The sequence below is a fragment of the Eubalaena glacialis genome, chromosome 7, assembly GCF_028564815.1.
Source record: "Eubalaena glacialis isolate mEubGla1 chromosome 7, mEubGla1.1.hap2.+ XY, whole genome shotgun sequence".
NCBI classification, from domain to species: Eukaryota; Metazoa; Chordata; class Mammalia; order Artiodactyla; family Balaenidae; genus Eubalaena; species Eubalaena glacialis.
In genome coordinates this window covers 21,990,861-22,011,164 of record NC_083722.1, presented here as the reverse complement: position 1 = coordinate 22,011,164, position 20,304 = coordinate 21,990,861, and the positions used below count along the sequence as shown (strand labels likewise).

Genomic DNA, 20,304 nt, shown 5'->3' with positions numbered 1-20,304 from the left:
ATATTCGTTCTTTTAAAAATATGGAAGAGCAGTGCCTTCAGATGGGAAAGATGGGCTCTAATATTTTAAGACTTTTTTAAATTTCAGGAAACAAAACAAAACTTGGGTCTATAAGAAGAAGTTATGTTTGAGACTGAGAAATTTTGGTTTAAAATGAAAAGAATAAAGGAAGAGTCATTTTTAAATCCAATTTTTTGGTATAGCATGAATTTAAAATTTCATTTATGGGAATTCCCTGGCAGTCCAGTGGTTAGGACTCAGCGCTTTCACTGCAGTGGGCTTGGGTTTGATCCCTGGTAGGGGAACTAAGATCCCACAAGCTGCATGGCGCAGCCAAAAACTAAATAAATAAAATGAAATTTCATTTATTTATTATTAATCTAAAAGCTAATAATCATGACATATGAATAGTGGGATTTGGGAAAACATGTTTCATGTCAGAATGAATCCATTTCAAGATACTGACATTTAAAAAATACTTTTGTGTTTGTCTTTTTAAAAAATTCAGATATAATTGACAACATTGTGTGAGTTTAAGGTATACATTTGGATTTGATACACATATATTGCAATGTGATTACTACCTTAGTGTTAGCTAATACCTCCATCACTTCACATGATTATCTCATCTTTTTTTGTGATGAGCACATTTAAGATCTAGCCTCTTAGCAACTTTCAGGTATATAATACAGTATTGCTAACTATAATCACAATGCTGTGCATTAGATCCCTAGAACTTATTCACCTTCTAACTACAAGTTTGTACCCTCTGACAAACATCTCCCCAGTTCCCCCACCTGCAGCCCCTGGTAACAACCATTCTACTCTGTTTCTATGAGTTCAGTTTTTTTAGATTCCAATTATAAATGATATCATGCAGTGTTTTTCTTTCTCTGTCTGATATACCTCGCTTAGCATAATGCCCTCAAGGTCCATCCATATTGTTGTAAGTGGCAAGACTTCCAGGTAACCGGTAAATTGAGGAAGGGCCCTTCTTCAGTTGAGGAGGTAATACTGAAGAGGACAGATCTAGGAGATATTTTAGAATCATTTCTGACCCTTTAAGACTACAGGGACTAAAGGAAAAAACCCAAACAAACAAGGCTTAGGTGAGTCTGAAAGATCAGGTAGGTGATGTGGCTTCTATAATAAGGGAATAGGAAAGAGGGTACAAAAATTTTAAGACAAAAGAGTAAGTTTACTTTACAGAGCAAGCACTAAATGTACAGTAGAGGTTAGACTATGAAATTACACATGATGAAAATACAAATAGGTTTAAATAAAGATAATTTTTATTTTATGAGATCAGTCAGGAATAGGTTTTTAAATGAAGTTAGGAAAGCTGGTGCATAGCTTCCTGCTGATGCTGATAACAGGGAGGACAGCACTGTGTTATTCTGCATCATGTCCTTTGTTGATGCAACCCAAGCTGGAATGCAATACTTGAGAGGATGGATGTTCAGTCTGATTCAGCATGGTGTTTCTTATGTCTAAAGTGTTCCTGATGCTGTTCAACCTGGATAACTGGCAGAGCTTTCAACCACTCCCTTCTTCTCAAGATGGATTCTGATGTTCACCTTGCTCATGAATGGCCTGGAATTCTGGATATTCCCATTTAAGCTGTCTTTTTCATAGTCTGGAAAGGAATGGTTGGTGGCTCCTGTGTCTCTTGATGAGGAAATTCGGAATGCACTCCCATTCCACAGGCACTGGCTACAGCCTGGAAACAAGATATGGTTGGGGTGTGAAAGACTCAATGAATGAACCAGAGTTAATATCTTAGAAAGACATCTTAGGGAACAGTTTTCAGAGCGTACAATAGACAAAGAATGTGCACAGTCTTATTCCATCCTCGAGAGGAAGTAGAAACACGGAGACTAATATATCTAGTCAGGGTGAATAGAGACTTAAGCTTTGCAACCTTCCTCCCACAGTAGTGTTGTCCTCCTCTTTTACTGTCAGGAGACTATTCTGTTCCCTTTGATATTTAATAGCCAAGGCTGCAGCCAATATGGCCTATGACAGTTTGAGTAAACTCTTACTCCAAGGGTTGGGGGTATATGGCAGTCTTTGCTTCAAGGGGATTGTCCTTGGGGCTGATTTGTTGGGGTCATTCCTAAGGCAAAATAAATCATTACTAATGTAGAGAAATGCCAAAGGTTACTGAAATCTTTAACTGAGGTTAAAGAAGTCTAGTCATCTTGAAACTCATTGAATGAACCACTAAAATATTAATTCAAAAGGAAAACTGACAATTCTGGTGAATTTTGTCACATGTGACAGAAAGCACAAACTTGGCAAGACAAACAATACAATTTATAATCTGGAAACAACGTGAAGCTTGGCCACAAAGGGATGAAATCAAAAATACCAAACCAAGCATGCTGGTGTTTTCCACTACAAATAAATCTACAGATAAGACTTCTGATCATGATCAGTAAATGATCAAATGGTGTGCAGACGTTCACTAGCAACATAAACAGACAGGTGTGTGAGTGTGCATGTGTGTGGTGTGGTGTGTGGGGGGGGCGATCTGAAGCCGCAGCCCCTTCCTATAGCTGCCGCCTTCACCTCTGGAATCCTGTTCCTGAACCTCAACAGCAGCCCTGAGGGAAGTTAAACCCTGGGCAACAGCCCCCGGGTCACACAATCCCAAATGCCCGCTAACCAGGCGGGTGGTAGTCTGCGTGGTAGTCTCTCTGGGCCTCCAGGGCAAAGTCGCCGCCTAGCCTACCAGGTCCCTGCTGCCGCTTTGATTTTGAAACGTATGGTCAATTAGTGTTCTAAAAGGGTGATATACAAACCCCTTCCCCCTAACTTTAAAATTGTGTTGCTGTGCCTCGCGCCTTGCGGGATCTTGGTTCCCGGAGCAGGTTCCCGGCCCCCCCCCCCGCCCCCCCCCCGCAGTGAAAGCGCCAAGTCCTAACCACTGGGCCACCAGGGAATTCCCCAGTACTGTCTTTTCTAATTTTATATCCCGTTGTCGTACTGTCAGTGACATAGTCAAGGTTAAGGTTAAGAACTAGGGCACTGGAATAGTATGTGTGTTTATATCCCGCTTCCACCATTTACTATGTGTTCTTGTGCCAGATACTTTACAGCTCAGTTTTCTCAACTATAAAATGGGAAATAAAATAAAATAAAATGGTAAAAATAACACCACTTGTACAATCATGAGACAGGTTTTATCAGCACAGTGCCTGTAAAAAGAAACTATGGGTTCAACATTACCTTAAAACAAATATTGGGTTATTTAGATCCTATCAGGACATTTCTAGTTCAAGGGCATTGAAAAATAAATGCTAAGACTTTTTTAATAAAGCCTCTTAGTGGAAAATTTTGTTCATTAGATTATGCTTCTCATATGGAAGTTCTGTTTCTAGCCAGAGAGTTTTCATATAAAAGCATTATATACTATAGAATATTTAGGCCTTAAATATGTTTTTATTTCTCGTATTAGTTCAAATGTGCTTCATCTAAAAGGTAAAACAAGTAGAGCAGGATTCACCTTTATATACTGAAATCATTGGTAGAGTTCCAACTTGTTGCAGATTCCTCTCCACTCTTCTCTCAGATACCTACCCTTTCTACACTCTCCTCTAGGTCTTTTCTGGAGAGAATAGCAGCCAGCAGCAATGAAATAAAGTTTCAGGACCTATATTTTTAGTACTAATTCCTTCAGCCCTCTTCCACAATTGTCAGTAGCCAGAGAACCCCATTTCTGTCAAGAGAGCTCCCCAGAACTACACTCTCTATCCACCTACCCCAGAAAGGTGCCAAAACCCCCACAGCGTACGTGGCAGTAAAATCCCAGTTATACTACTGTGTATCTCCTCCAAATTCTAAGGTTTAGTTCAATTTGAACACCTTTCCTTACCTCTAACCCTAGCTCTTGCCTAATTTGCTTCTATTCCCCTCCTGTCTTATTTGAATCTCTGGATTATGGCCTCTTGCTTTAAATGCTCTTCCGGTTGTTCACTTCCTGGCATGACCTCTGGACACAGATTTTGGCTTACATATTGGAATGCCACCACTGCATATGTCCTCTTGTTTGACACGACTGTCTAATTTAGTTGTGCTATGTCTTCATTCTTTAAAGGAATCTTCCAAAAGAACTGTTCTGCAGTACCTTGCTCAAGCTATTCCACTCCTGGGCTTAGCCTACCTCCTCTTGTGGAGAATCATTAACTAGAGTTGATGATCAGTCTCTTTACCTGAACCTTCTTCCCCCCACACTGTAATCATGGTTATTTCCCAAGAGCATCCTCTTTTTCTATTTTTATTGCCATACACTAACCCATTTATTAGCCTCCCCCAAATTCTGCTATTTTGGTTTGATTTTAGCGGTCAACCGAAGAGGTACATCCACTGTCTCACAGAAAGCAGACACATAGAGGTGAAGATCATATGCAGAACAGAAAACTGAGAATGAGAGAGAGAATAAAGAGACACTGGTCTTACAGTCATTCATCTCACCCAGTATTTATTTTTTATTCAATGTTTTTCACGTTTTGCTATTTCCTTATAAATTTAAGTTCTTTACATTAATAGCTTTTCCCTCTTGTGAATTCTCTGATGTTGACTAAGGTGTGAGCTCTGACTGAAGGCTCTCCCACACTCACTGCATTCATAGGGTTTCTCTCCAGTGTGGATTCTCAGGTGTCGAATAAGGTGTGAGCTCACTCTGAAGGTTTTCCCACATTCACTACATTCATAGGGTTTCTCTCTGGTGTGAATTCTCTGATGTAGGATAAGATGTGAGTTCAGGCTGAATGCTCTCCCACATTCTTTGCATTCAAAGGGTCTTTCCCCAGTGTGAATCCTCTGGTGTCTAATAAGATCTGAGCTCCCCCCAAAGCCTTTCCCACACTCATTACATTCATAAGGTCTCTCTCCAGTATGGATTCTCTGATGCCTAATAAGCTTTGAGCTGTGTCTGAAAGCTTTCCCACATTCATTACACTGATGGGTTTTCTCTCCACTGAAAATTGCTGCATGTTTAATAAGGTTTGGGCTCTTGAGAGATTTTCCATATTGGTGAATTTTTTCTCCAGCATAAATTCTTTGATGCTTAATAAAATCTGAATTCCATTTGAAACTTTGGTCATAGGTACTGTGTTTACAAGATTTCTGATGTGAAAATTCATTTGAGTTCAGATTTAAGCTTCTCTCACAACCATCATGGCTTATTATTTCACCTGTAAGTGTATTTTTGTGGGTGAGGATTTTACTAAAACCTCCATCCTGAGCAGATGATGGTTTCTGAGACTCCCCTGATTCTTTTTCCTGTTGTCTCTTTATCCTGCCTGTAGACTTACAGATGTCTTGAGGCTCAGCAGATCCTTCTGATACAAATCCTGAAATTCTTCCTGATATAATTCTCTGCGATTCCATTCTCTCATAAATTTCCAGCTTTGGCATGGATCCACTGTTTTCACTCTCATTATCTAAAATAATGATGAAAAAATAAAGGGGTAAATGCCTGTTTGCTGAGCTGATAGAAAATAAAACTTTGAGGTACACGCAAGATGGTTACCTATTGGTACTTCATTTGGCCACTCTAAAAATGTGTGGCCTTTGGAATGAGAGGACTGATGGATGAGGATACAAAAGAAAGAAAAATTGGTAAAAGCAAGTAATTTATGCAGTGGTTGGCAGAGAGAGGAAACAGACATCCGAGGATGAGCAGATACAACAGAAAAGATTAGGAAGAGGATCACCACCAGCAAGAATGGGGGTGGGGAACAAAGTAAGGAGAAAGAACCATGCAATATGACTGAGAGGGTTCTTGAGGAATTTTGGGTCTATGATATTTCTAGTGTTAGGCTTAGAGGATGAAAGGGAGGCACCATCTCAAAGAAAGCAGATGAGGACATAGATGCATTGAGAAAAGTAAAGTTATAATGACTCTGAGGTATGTATGTGGTGGAAAAAACTTCCATCCATCTATCCATCCAATCCACCCTTCCATTTCTTCTTCATCATTCATGGATAATCAAATTCTGTAATTTCTGCTAAATGTCCCCTATATACATACCTCCCTTTCTTTACATTTCTGTTACTATAGAACCTCACCGCTTCCTGTTTAGATAACTGTAACAGCCTCCTTGCTGTTCTGACTCTGAGCTATTCTTCTTCCCAGTCATCCTAAATACCCTTACCATACTAATTGTCATTAAACCCTGTCATCCTGGGACTTCCCTAGTGGTGCAGTGGTTAAGAATCCGCTTGCCAATGCAGGGGACATGGGTTCCAGCCCCGGTCCAGGAAGATCCCACATGCCGCGGAGCAACTAAGCCCGTGCACCACAACTACTGAGCCTGTGCTCTAGAGCCCGCAAGCCACAACTACTGAGCCCATGTGCCACAGCTACTGAAGCCCGCGCACCTAGAACCCATGCTCTGCAACAAGAGAAGCCACTGCAATGAGAAGCCCGTGCACTGCAACGAAGAGTAGCCCCAGCTCGCTGCAACTAGAGAAAGCCCGCGCACAGCAACAAAGACCCAACACAGCCAAAAATAAAACAACAAAAACAACAAAAAAACCCTGTCATCCTCTTACACCCTACTCAGAAACCCTTAATCTCTTCTACAACACACCTGAGCTCTTCAGACTGGTTTCCAGGACTATGATCTAGTCCTCAAAATTCCGACCTTCTAGCTCATCAACCACATACTGTGCTCATGACTCTATATTATGCTGGAATCAAGCAGCCCCTCTTTGTTATAGGGTGTCCTTTGTCTAGAATAAGCTAGGCAGTAAAGGGGGTTAGGCAGTGCTGGTCTTAGGGTGGGAAAATTTACAATTTTAGGCGGAAATGTGTCCAGAGCAAGCTTGAAAGCAGAATTTGGGTAATTAAAAAAAATTACTGTAATTTACTCTTGGGTTTATTTTTGGGACCATATACACCTAAAGTGATATTGAGTCCATGAACTTTTTAAACAATGAGTTTTTGAACAGCAATGAGGATTCTATGGAGGTAGTCAGTGCAAGTATGGCCAACTTTCTATAAAAACATAAAAGAGCTTTGTAAAACCAAAAGTAAAATAAAAACAGGCAACAATATGGATCTTGTTCTACGTATCTGTGAATTATATTCTATTTCTGAGTATATCATCACATATTTGTCTCTCTTTTTCTCTATCATTGTATGTGCTTCTCTATGAACATGTTTTGTTTCTGTGTATGTGTTTCTTTCCCTTTTGCTTCTTTTCTCATTCTCTGACATCTCAACTCATTCATTTTCTTTCCTTTAACTTGCTCATAACATGAAAACATCTCATGTTTTGGAAATATTATGGATAAAGAACACATGAAAAAAAGGAGACATTTTGGATAAGAAACAAAGTTTTCTCTCTCTTTTTCTGGTTGGCCAATGACACACAAGAAAAAAGTTCTCTATTTCTCATTAAGTAATAAAGGAAAAGACCATCTACAGTTACGAAGACTAATATGAGAAGGGAGGTTCACTGTCCCAGTTCTTCAGGGACGCTCACCACAGACAGTATTGTCCCTTACCACGGTCCAGTAGAAGTTGGGGTTCTGAAGAACCATGAAGGACCTTGGTGTTCACTGGCTGGAACTGGACACTAAGTGGTGGTCCAGGAGGTGCCACTTTTCTCCTGAATAGTTCTTGTCCATGTCCACAGACTGGAATCTGAGAAAAACAAAGTACATTTGAGCTTATGAGAGAATCCCTGTTGGAATTAAACATCTTCCAAATCCAAAGAGAACCTCCTGTAGTATTGGGGTGGCCAAAAAGTTCGTTCGGATTAAACAAACTTTTTGGCCAACTCAATAATATAAAACTGGGGAAGGAAGAATTAAGTCTGATTCAATTATAAAAGGTAGTATGGTACCAAACAGAGAGGGAAGGAGACATAACTGCATACTGAACTAAGAGTTCCTACAAAGCTCACTAGATATCAATCTCAGGCCCTTTTCTCCCTTTGTGGGACTCCACCTGTCCTGGACGTCTTAGATCTCCCATCCCCTTTGTACCTGGAGTACTGCTTCATCAGTGCCTCTCTCTAAATCTTCCAGTATGGTCACTGCCTCCTCTCCAGTCTCTGGGTAATGTTCATGCACCCAAGCCTGTAGATCCCCTGGCAGGATGGTCAGGAACTGCTCTAGCACCAGTAGCTCCAGGATCTGCTCCTTGGTGTGGGTTTCTGGCTTCAGCCACTGACAGCAGAGCTCTCGCAGCCGGCTCAGTGCCTCGCGGGGTCCTGGGGAATCCTGGTAGCAGAACTGCCTGAACAGCTGCCGGCAGAGCTCCTGCCTGAGGGGATCACTTCTCTGTAAGCAAGTGCCCTGCTTCCAGACAAAATCTTCCTCTTCAATCTTCACTATCAGAAGTCCTTCATGCTCTTGAAGGTTCTGAGCTGCAGCTTTCTTTGATTCTGTTGTCATCTTGAGATAAAACGTATGATCAGAATCCCACTTCTGCTCTGTGAAAGGCCTTTTTTAGTTTAAAGAGCTCTCCTCAGGGATAAAAAAAATTGTTATTACTGTCTAGGACGACAAAATATCACATCATAGAAATAGTTATTCTTCATTATACACTTAAAAGCACTGAAATACCTGTTTTGTGGAATACAACTGTTGCATAATTTCTACCTAAAAGCAGCTTAAAATTTTATTTTAAAAATAAGATAATTTAAATTACAAATATTAAATATAAGACAATATAAATATAAGGCAATATTAAATGTTAACTTGTCACATGCAATTAAATTATTTATTAGTCATAAAGAAAATAACCATCAAAAGAGAAAAATGACAGAAGTGCTTCATAAAGTTGGAGATGGAAAAGAGCACAGGAGGTTACAATGGTCAGGAGAAGCTTAATTAAAAAACTAACTTCTGATGAATGGATAGAATTTGACTGGGATGTGGGAGAAAGAAATAGGAAATTACAAGCTTGAACAACTGGTTAATGGTAGGAACACAGAAGTGGGAAAGCAAAATGTCAGTAGGTTTGTATAAGGAGATTATAGAGACAAAGGCCCTATTGAAGAAAGCTTCAAATGTCAAGTTCATGAATTCAGAGTTTATCTTTTAGGCACTGGGGAGCCAACAAAAGCTTCTGAGCAGAATGGCCTGACAAATACTGTTTGTGGAGATACATTGTTTATTTCTAGGATGGACCACAATATGAAAAGATAGAAACATAAAGAGGCTACTATACTCATAAAAGTGTGTGGGAAATACAAGCTTAGAATGTTATAATTATCTATTCAGAATGTGGAACTAGGATTACTTATAAATCTCTTAAATAATAAAATAGGGCAACTTTTCTTGACAGCCAGAGGTTAACAATTTCAGTCAGTGTAACTAGCTTCTTCCCCAAAAGTCTCAGGTAGGTTTTCTTTTGTCCCAACAATTCCTTCTCTGCCTTTCTGGTTTCATGGCTCAGTCTATGTCCTGGACATTGAGGCCTATCATATCACCAGTAAATTATAATAAACCAGCACCAAGACTTGCTTATCGGTCTTTTGTTAGTCTTTTTGTTAGATATGAGTTCCTCAAGTCTTATCAGCACTTTGGAATGGTCAGTCTGGTGTCTGAACTGAAAAACTGAATAAAGGAATTTAGAGGTGAAGCCCCAGAGTACAATAGCAAAATACAAGTACCAATCTTTCATGTCCTTCTACTCAACATTTCACCAAGCTGACTATTGACTCTTGCACAGACATGTACGTTATTAAGAATCTTAACACAGCAAAGCATTGGGCTAGAAGTTATATGGCAGTGGTTTCCAAGAAAGTCTGAATTCAGAGCTGAGCTCCACTGCCTAACTGTCATGTGGGAACTTTGTTAGAAACAGATTCCTTGGCCCTGCCCCTGGAGATGCTGACCTGGTTAGTATGGGGTATGCCTAGATATTCTCTATTCTGATGTACAGATATAAGGAATTTAAAAAATAGTATTTGAGTTTGCAAGGAGTTTGCAAGATAGTTGGAAAGAAATGACATAAAACACACATGGATACAAAACATTTAAATAACAAAACAAGTTTCACGTGACACACATTGAAAATGTTTGATAAATGTTGAAAGCTGAAGTACTAAACAAATTGCATGGTAGAGACACTGAATATCTTAATAGCTCTGAGGTAAGGAAAGAATGTGTGTGTATGTGTGCAAATATTTCCTACAGGTGGTGGGGCTTAAACTGGACAATAAAGGATGAGAAAGATCCAGAAAGGCAAAAGGGAAGGGAGAGCAAAGAGTTGAGAAAGTGGGAAAGAACAGCAGATTGATAGTGAGACCAGCTTGCAGGGTGTAATTGGAGTGACTAAGAATTGCACTACCTCTGATAAGGAATTCACCAACTCTACTCTGAGTTCCTACAGTTCCTAACACATAACATCTGTGGATACAACACATATCAACCTGTATTATTTTTAGTTGTTTGGCTGGTTTTTTTTTCTTTTTTCTTTTCATCAATTGACTGGAGCTCCATGAGGTTAAGGACCATGCATTATTAATATTTATTCTTAAGTTCCCACATTCGTTGATTTATTGGATAAAAATGTAAATTAGGAAATTTGAGTTTCCTAATTGCTTTGTGTTTTGGATATTCTGTATTTTAGATGATGAGACGTCCACTTAGAAGAACATTTCCAACAGATATTAAGAGATTTTAATGGAAAGGAGTTAGGAATGGAAATACAAATTTAGATAAGATCCATGGAAAGGGCAGTTAAAGATAAACATTGAGGATAATTCTCCAAAAGTATGAAATGAAGATCACAGGCTGAGATTGAACCTTGGAAAACAGAGTTTGAGGGGGTGAAAGTACGAACAAAATTTAGCAATGATAGAGGAGGAAAATGGGGGGTTAGAGCTATGGTATATATATCAGTCTCAATCCTTCATAATTTATGGGGACATTCTTTTGATATAGAGACCTAAGTTCACTTCTTGTTATGTTTTCTAGACGTGTTAAGTGTTTACCAGGTAGTGTCCTAAATCTTTATGGGCATTATCTCATTTAGCGTAGGAAGATGAACAGTAAAGTAGGCCTACAGAATCCACAATTCCTAGCTTAAACTTAAACTATCATGCTAAGCAGCTGATTCTACAACATGTTATCTCCTCACATAGCTGAAAGTTCTGTCTTCAGATGTTTAATCACTTCTCATCCACTTAAAACAGTCCACAACTCTAGATAAAATCATCTAGTTCTCAAGGATTTGATATATAGCCCCTAAAGCTGGGTTTCAAATGTCTTACTAACCTCAAGCTAATATACATTTATTGAGCATCTAGTGCTTTACAATCATTGTGTCGGAGCAGAGTTACAAAAATACCTAAGCAGATATGTAAACAAATGCCATTAGAACAGACAGTAGGGAGTAATTAGTTACGTTGGGAAAGGTGGAAGTTTGGTAAAGTGCAGGCTTCCTGTTGGATGAGTAGGTTCCGGGTGTGTATGTTGGGGTAGGAGGAGGACGGGAGTGGGGGGGGGGGGGGGGAGTTTTGTTGGCGGAGGGATGGCAGTTAGGGGAAATCCAGTAGAGGTCACAGAGCAGGGGATTCACAGCTCTCACAGCACCTTGCGTTTCTCAAATTGAGGCACTTTCCAGTCTTACAACTGCCTGATTTGCTGTCTTCTCTCTCATTCTGAACGAGATATTGGTTTCAATACTGGTTTCGCGGCCTCCCCGCTACACAGGAAACACTCACTAAATATTTACTGCGTGAGTAAATTTCATGAGGATGCCGGGCTGTCCCCACTTTTCCTGCGAAAAGGCGGATTACTCCTCCCATGAGAAGCAGAAGTCAGGGGCGGACTGTGGGGCAGTTTTCTTCTGGCAGAACGCACCCTATCCAAGACAGATGCCACCCTTCCTCGCCTTGCCTGACTGGGTCAGGCCACTCCTCTTACCAGTGACCCTATAATCTCCGCAAGCAGGAATGCCCGAGGCCCCCCCCTAAACCACGCCCTCTTAGCCCTCAACGATGACGTCACGCGCGGCGGGGGTAACTATGGAAACCCCTATCCTTTCCCGAAATAGGAGGGCGCGAACGCTCTCCCAACGCCAAACCTAGTTCCACCTTTCCTCGGGATTCCTCTGAGGTTCCGGTCCAGAGCGCCACAGGGCTGCTGCAATCCCGAAGGGAACATGATAGCGACTGGGTGTTTAAAGGGGACAAAGGGCCGGACATCTGAGGCCCCAGAGCCGGACTCACCTCTCCCACAGGGCTGGTTCCGATCGGACACTTCCGGTGGAAGGACGGAGCTGCAATACCCCCCAAGGCGTCCTTCCACAGAGACTTTTGAGGCTGCGCAGAAGGAGACGGGCCGGCTTTGGACTGCGCTTCCCAGAAGCCTTCGGAGCTCCTCAGGAGCTGGGACTCCATTTCCCAGGCGTCTTCGCTACGGTTTTGAAGTCCTCAGACTTTGAAGGAGAAGGCGTCTTTTCTTCTCTTTGTAGTGGTAAGCTTGCCTCTACAGCTCCCATGCGGGCCTCATCCTGGACTTCATCCCATTTCAGTATGGGGCCGTGAAATGGAAGCCCACGCAGCAGGGACGCGGCTCAAACTTCACCTTTGGACTGAAGGGAAACTTTTCCCAAATCCTTGGTTTCTCCCCCAACCCGGGTGGACCGCAGATATGCAAAATGGGGTTGATCATAACGCCTGGCTTAAGACTTTGCGTTACCCTAAATTGTGAACATTCTTTAATCCATTACCAAATCTATAAGAACTAGAACATTGACAATAACCTAACCTTTACTACAACTCTTTCTCTTGTCTCCCTCCGTATTTTGTGTTCCCTTACTTATTGAAAAGATAGTTCTGTTTGATACATACTCATGGCCAAACAATACAGGCTTTTAATTTTAGTTGTTTTTTGTCTAAAAGGCATCATTTCATAGGTAATCTGAATTTGCTTCTTTTCACTCAATATGTTAAGATATACCCATATTGTTGAGTTAATTTTCATTACTGTATAGTATTCCATTTGTGAATATAGCATTGTGTTCATGCATTGTGTTCATCCTTTCTCCTAAGATGGGTTGGTAACACCATTATCTCTCTTTTGGATTACCGCAGTAAACTCTTAAGTGAGCCCTCTGCTTCTGCCTGTCTCCCCCACAGCCCATTCTCAATAGAGCAGCCAGAGTGATATTGTTTTTGTTTTTTTAAATCAGAATATCATTTTTCCCTCATGTGGAACTTCTACCATCATCTTGTGTTGTATGTTTGCTCTCTCCTCTCTCTCTCTTTTTTTTAAATTTATTTTTGGCTACATTGGGTCTTTGTTGCTTTGCGCAGGCTTTTTCTAGTTGCGGCGAGCGGGGGCTACTCTTTTTGTTGCCGTGCATGGGCTTCTCATTGCGGTGGCTTCTCTTGTTGCGGAGCCCGGGCTCTAGGCGCGCGGGCTTCAGTAATTGTGGCATGTGGGCTCAGTAGTTGTGGCTAGCAAGCTCTAGAGCACAGTACTTGTGGCACACGGGCTTAGTTGCTCCAGACCAGGGCTCGAACCCATGTTCCCTGCATTGGCAGGCGGATTCTTAACCACTGCGCCACCAGGGAAGCCCTCTCCTCTCTTTTTGTTACTTAGTTTAGATAGTAGTTTCTCAATTTTACTAATCGTTTTTAAAATATACAACTCTTGGACTTATTTTTTAAAGTTTTATTTTTCTGTTTTCTGATTCACTGATTTCTGCTTTTATCTCAATTTCTGCTGCAGTCCCTCAGTTTATTTATTTTGTTGTCTCTTTTCAACTGGATTCTTAAAGTATATCTATGTTTCATTTAAATGTTTATGGCTAAAAATTTTTCTTTGCACACTGCTGTAGTTGTTCCCAGACTTTATCAGGTGTAGTGTTTTGATTATCACAATTTTTTAGATATTCTCAAATATTTATATTGTCTCTTTGAATCAATAGCTGAGAGAATTAAAAAGATTTCAAATGAAGGAATACGTTTTCTGTTTCTGAATGTCATTAATTTTTAGTTATATTGAATTATATTCAGAGAATGCTTACTTAACTATTTCATTATAGTTGGTGTCACAAGTTGGCTTCCAAGAGAAGCATACTATGAAAGACAGATTAGCATGCAGGAAGTTTATAGGTAGTGATTTGGGGATTAACACCTGTGAGGGATTGAAGGCCGTAGCATTGGGCAGAAGAAGTTGGGCTGTGATGCAGTCACAACAAAAGTCTCTACTGTTCCCATGGAACAAAGATGGTCCTTTAGAGTTGTCCTGATTTGGGTGGAGGGGTAAGGTCTTTATACCACCTCAAGAGACCAGTCCCTTGGATGCAGCTTGCCCTTAGGGAGGGGTCATTACCTTGGACCAAGCTGGTCTTTTTCAGTTGAGGGCAGTTACTGGAGAGGACTGACACTGAGAGCTGTCAGAAAGGGCTACCAGCTGGCAACACTCCCAGCAACTGGGAGAATAAGCCCGTCAGTCTTGAAAGGGGATCTGGGAGGCATAGCATGGTGTTCAGCACAGGGAAAAATTGAAGATATTCTCTTTCTCAGCCTTTTTTGTACTTAGGGCAAGGGCATGTAGTCTGTATTTGACCAATCAGATACAGCCTCACTGCAACTTGGATCAAAGATAGGTGATACAAAAACTAGAAGCAGTGGAAAAATCTCTCTGGTAGTGACAGCAGTGGCAGAAATGGCCAGTTCTTGGGTCAGCAGTGGCAGTAGGCTAGCATAGGCATCTAGTGTCCATGGCATAAAGCATCAATGGATCAAGCTGTAACATCCAGTGTTTAATGACAGTGATTTGGGTCAACTCGTAGGAGGGTTATGTATGTTGTTTTGGCTCTGGTCTGGTTATGAGCATCTGAGTCTGCTTCTCCAACCCTTCCAGCAATTTTATGAACTACTCAATACTCCAGTAAACTTTATTTCTGCTTAATTAAGAAGAATTGATTTCTTCTTTGCAACTAAGATATCTGGTGCATACAAAGATCTTTCAAGAGATAGGGAATTGGGAACTGATTGGTTCATTTTTGCTGTTGCTTCTGTCTTTGCACCTAGTGTTATTTACATTGGTTCTTACATGCTCCAACAAATTTTTCTGATCTCTTTCTCATCAGAGAAGATAAAAACCACAAGGATAATTTGTAGAAGGTCTTCTAATCATAAATAAACAAATAAATACATATTTATAGCAGGATATCTTTTTAAAAACCTCTATCTTTATCTCATCTCTATCTTTTTATCTTTATTTCTCTCTCAGGTATCACATCATATAAAAATGATTGAGCATTTTTAAAAACCAGCTTTGAAGAGATATTTCAGATGGTATGACTTAAAATATGAGACATATGGCATATGGAAAAATGCACTTTGTAGGGCTCTGGGGGACATTGTGGACACGGAAAACAATCTGTTAAATCAGATATGATTTCCAAATCAAAAATCACAAGGGCACATGCTTTCTATTGCTGGTGAGGCCTACTTCTCATATAGCCTACTTTATACATGTCCCAGAGTAAATAACCACACAGATTTTAAAAATTTAAAATGATAATTAATAGCCTCCCAGGTAATTTTTTGTAGACCACCATGAAGATATATACATATATATACATAGACAACAGATATAAATCCTGGTTTTTACACAAGGGAGTAAAGACAGATCATAGGAAATGCATACAATATAGACATAAAACATGAATAAAACATTGGGGTGAGAAGAAATAATCCATCCCTCATTCTCACCAATGCCTAATATGGACCCTTAATTAAGATTAATTTATTCAATACATTTACTCATACATACCATGGTCCTCCTTACCTACACTTCTTCCTCATATATTTTGAATATTTTCATCATTCCTTTGTAAAACTCATCTGTGGTCAAGACCCAGATTAAAGTGTTGTCTTTTCCCTGAAGTTTTACTTGACCTCTTAAGCCTTTACCAATATCTTCTTTTTTCTTACCTCACATTGTAGTTATAGTTTGAACCTTTCATTACATAGCAATTTTATTCCCTGCTGTTTTTCCTGCATGACAATGTGGTTACCTAAACTAAAGAAAATGGAGGAACTCTGTTGGACTATTTTTTCTTTTCTTAAAAAATTTTTAGAAGATTATTTATTTATTTATTTATTTATTTTTGGCCGTGCCACGAGGCATGTGGGATCTTAGTTCCTGGATCAGGGATGAACCCGGGTCCTCAGCAGTGAGAGCGCAGAGGCCTAACCACTGGACCACTAGGAAATTCCCTGGACTATTTTTTCAATGATTGAATAACGAAACTGAATGGAAAAGAGAGGTATTCTACACACATATAGGCAAAGTGGAGAGAGGCATTGGCGCTTTGGGCTCCAGAGAACACAGAACTCTTGTGAGAACTTTCTGGGAATTGCCAGAAATAATTAAAGCAATTTTCCACAGACCGCAGGGACTGTAATAGTAGATAAAATAACAGCCTGCTGTTTATTACCACTCTTGGGCCTATGGGCTGATATTGTTTCAGGAAACACAGGTGAGAGTTGTATCATATCACTCGGTATCGCTCCTGCCACATAGGGGGCATTCAAAAATGTTAGCTGAAAAAGTGTTCTCTAACATCTGTGGAGACTACGAGATTTCACCATGGAATATCAAGCGGACATAGATGGAGGGGGAGGGTGGGCTCTGAGCTCTGCAAGAAGCAGAAAGAAGAAAATTATTAAAAAGTCCTTTCTGAGAGGTTTCTTCTTGCTGTACTTTTCCCCACCTCCACGTCTTGCACCGGCACAACAGAAATCTAGGCGTTTATCATTTGCCATCATTTCTACTTAGAGTCCCCAGGAATTTCTCACATGAGGTCTTTGCCCTCTCCCTGGTGGAGGGAACCCTCTATTTTCTTCCTTTTCTGATCTAAGTTGCTCATCGCTACTGTTCTGCCAGTGCCTGCTTTGACAAAAATGATGCAATGTCATGGCACTGATGCTCTCACAGGTGCTAATGTGACTAATGCTAACATAGTCCTGAGTTCTCTGGAGTCCAAAGTGCCATTGACTTTCACCACTTTGCACATAAATTGTAGAATGCCTCTCTACCTTGACAGTAGCTGTTTCTAGTGTGTAGATCCTTTACTTCTGCTTAAAGAGAAATCTCCAAGAGAAAATGGCCCCTGTAATCTTTTCTCTTCTTCCATTAAAGTCAGGGATCTTTGGGGGATGGTGGGGAATGGCCAGGTGAAGTAGGGTTAGTTCTTGGACCGAGGAGATAAGAAAATTTAGAATTTGAGCTATTGCCACTTCATGCTGTGTGGACTGAATAATAGAGGAAACCTGCCTGCAGAGAGGGAAGAATAAAGTAGATGAAGAAGGTAGAGAGTCATATAGTGATCTTCTTCAACTCAGACTCTTTTTCTTTTCTTTTTTTTAAAATTAATTAATTAATTTTTTTTTTTGTCTGTGCTGGGTCTTCGTTTCTGTGTGAGGGCTTTCTCTAGTTGTGGCGAGCGGGGGCCACTCTTCATCGCGGCACGCGGGCCTCTCACTATCGCGGCCTCTCTTGTTGGGGAGCACAGGCTCCAGACGCGCAGGCTCAGTAGCTGTGGCTCACGGGCCCAGTTGCTCCGCGGCATATGGGATCTTCCCAGACCGGGGCTCGAACCCCTGTTCCCTGCATTGGCCGGCAGATTCTCAACCACTGCGCCACCAGGGAAGCCCCAGACTCATTTCTTAATGGCTTTGCCCAACTAAAGGGATTTCCCCCTATTTATTTTCCCTTCCACCTTTGCAGCCTTGACCTTCTGGATTCTGCCTAAATTCTGTTCTGAAGACACATGTTCCTTCATTTTTGTTCATAGTTTGGGCCAAATTCATACCCATTGGCCTAATTCATACCCATTGGCATTTCAATGGCAGGTACATTTTTTTCCCCTAGTATTCTTTCATTATTCACCCAAGCCTGTTATCCTAAGCTGTTTGTAGGATTCTGTTAAAAAACTAATCTGATAAAAAACAACAACAACAACAACAACAACAAAAAACTAATCTGGTGAATTGGGAGATTGAGATCGACATATATACACTACTATGTATAAAATAGATAACTAATGAGAACCTACTGTATAGCACAGGGAACTCTACTTAATGCTCTGTGGTGTCCTAAACGGGAAGGAAATCTGAAAAAGAGTGGATATATGTATATGTATAACTGATTCACTTTGCTGCACAGCAGAAAGTAACACAACATTGTAAGGTAACTATACTCCAATAAAAATTAAAAAAAAAAAAGAACTAATCTGAGTATTGAAACGTTCATTTACAGAGAAACAAAGAAAATAGTCCAGGAAATAAATACTCCGGAGGGAGCAGATATGAGCTTTTCAATAATCTGTAGGATGGGGCTTCCCTGGTGGCACAGTGGTTGAGAATCCGCCTGCCAATGCAGCGGACATGGGTTTGAGCCCTGGTCTGGGAAGATCGCACATGCCGCGGAGCAACTAAGCCTGTGTGCCACAACTACTGAGCCTGTGCTCTAGAGCCCGCGAGCCACAACTACTGAAGCCCCTGTGCCTAGAGCCCATGCTCTGCAACAAGAGAAGCCACGGCAATGAGAAGCCCGTGCGCCACAACAAAGAGTAGCCCCCGCTCGCCACAACTAGAGAAAGCCCGTTCGCAGCAACAAAGACCCAAAGCAGCCAAAAATAAATAAATAAATAAATAAATAAATAAATAAAATCTACAGGAGACATAAAGGAGTTATATCCGTGTGAAAATACTTTGGATGCATAATCATAAACATTTATTGATTTTGTCAGTGCACGAGGGTGGTGGCACTGGTGATAACATAAAGACATTATCCCTCCCCCTCAATTTTCCATAGGACAAAGTGTTTTCACTCTTGGAAACGTGATAAAACAATGAAAAGTGCATGAAATCAGCTGAGTAAATTCTAAAGCAGTGTAGAAATTATAAAATTTTCACCAAGAAAAAAAAAAATGTAAAGACAAGACTTACCACTATCAAGTACTCTATACCATGGTAAATGTTTTCATAGTTTGTTAATTCTCATAACAACTCTATAATACAGGGCACATATCCTCATTATATAGACACAGTTTTAGCAGAGCCAGGATCTGAATTAAGATTTCTTGATTGGAAATCTAGCTCACTTTTCACTAAGCCACTATTGCGTCTAGGATTTCATACCTTCACAGGGCAGGCTCTGATTAATTAATCCATTCATTCATTCCATAAATGGTTATTAGGCACCTACTATATGTTAGATAATGCCTGGTGACCTTGAGTAGAACTCAACTGAACTTGTTTTGCTTATCTAAGTAAAGACATGCTTTCTCCTTTTTTCTCAAACCTACTCACTTCCCATTGCACTTACCAGATGCTTATATCAGGAACCTTCTGGGAAGAGACCTTAGCTTCCAAGTCTCCCTCAATGGTGATGGGAAAAGTAAAAAAGGGAGAATGTAGCCTTTCCCCCAGGATGTACAAGGATGAGGGATGGGATGGTTCTTAGGGAGGGTATAGCTGAGGCAGTGAGAACTGGAGTAACCACAGGACTTCCCTACCTTGAAATTTACAGCTTCTTTGTAGCTTCTTGGAACCCAGTCTTGACAAGCTCCCTCAACTTCAGTAATAGTTACTTCATCCCCCTTGTGGGTTTCCCAGTTGCAATCCTGGGGATAATGTACCTGGCAGACAATTATCTAGGAGATTCAGGGAATGAAAAGATCTGGAAGTTGTTAACAGGCTTCCAGGAAGGCTTCCAGGATGTGTTCCAGGTTGTAACACATCTCTCTCCCAAGAGGCCGTGAAAGAACAAATATCAAACATTACATCAATAACAAATAAACTTTTCTGGCATGGGTTGACTTACTCTCTAAATATAAGATTTATCTTCCCTGCCTTCAGCACTCTGTCAGCAACACCATCCTTGGGCTTACAAATGCTTGATCTATCAATGACGCCTGAGATAAAAGGACCCATTTTGTGGCAAAGGAGGTCAGACAACGGCACATGGTCAGGATTCACTTGTCTTGCCATATATTCCATTCCCGTGAAGCACTCAGCCTAATGTAACAGTGGAATGGCCTCTTAAAGCCTCAGCTAATGTGTGAGCTTGGGGGTAACACCCAGAAGTTTTGGGATGCTGTACTCCAGGGTGTTGTATATACATTGAAAAATGACCAATATATAGTAGTGTGTCCCCACTGCTATAACATACTTGTTCAGATGCCAAAGGGTATGTATAGGTTAGCTTTTTCTATATAACAGGTCACTCGAAACATTAGTGGCTTAAAACAGCAACCAGCCGCATGTCCGCCTGACTCTGGCCCCGCGTCACCTCCGCCCCCTA

General features: G+C 40.8%; 1 protein-coding gene across 6 annotated transcripts; it reads right to left on the bottom strand.

Annotated features, from left to right (window-relative positions):
- Positions 1-1,316: 1,316 nt before the first annotated feature.
- ZNF165 (zinc finger protein 165) lies at positions 1,317-12,135 on the bottom strand. Of its 6 annotated transcripts, XM_061195831.1 has the most exons (5): positions 12,066-12,131; positions 8,002-8,481; positions 7,519-7,657; positions 5,319-5,447; positions 1,317-1,720 (listed from the first exon to the last, which is right to left on the bottom strand). In XM_061195831.1, exons 2-5 carry the CDS (start codon positions 8,410-8,412, stop codon positions 1,512-1,514), a joined length of 888 nt encoding a protein of 295 aa, XP_061051814.1. In that variant the 5' UTR covers positions 8,413-8,481; positions 12,066-12,131; the 3' UTR covers positions 1,317-1,511. The 6 variants fall into 6 exon arrangements, with proteins under 6 accessions (XP_061051814.1, XP_061051812.1, XP_061051810.1 ...); XM_061195829.1 differs by lacking the exon at positions 1,317-1,720 and having other exon boundaries at positions 4,483-5,447; positions 8,002-8,412; positions 12,066-12,135; XM_061195827.1 differs by lacking the exon at positions 1,317-1,720 and having other exon boundaries at positions 4,483-5,447; positions 8,002-8,412; positions 12,056-12,134.
- Between the last annotated feature and the right edge of the window lie 8,169 nt (positions 12,136-20,304).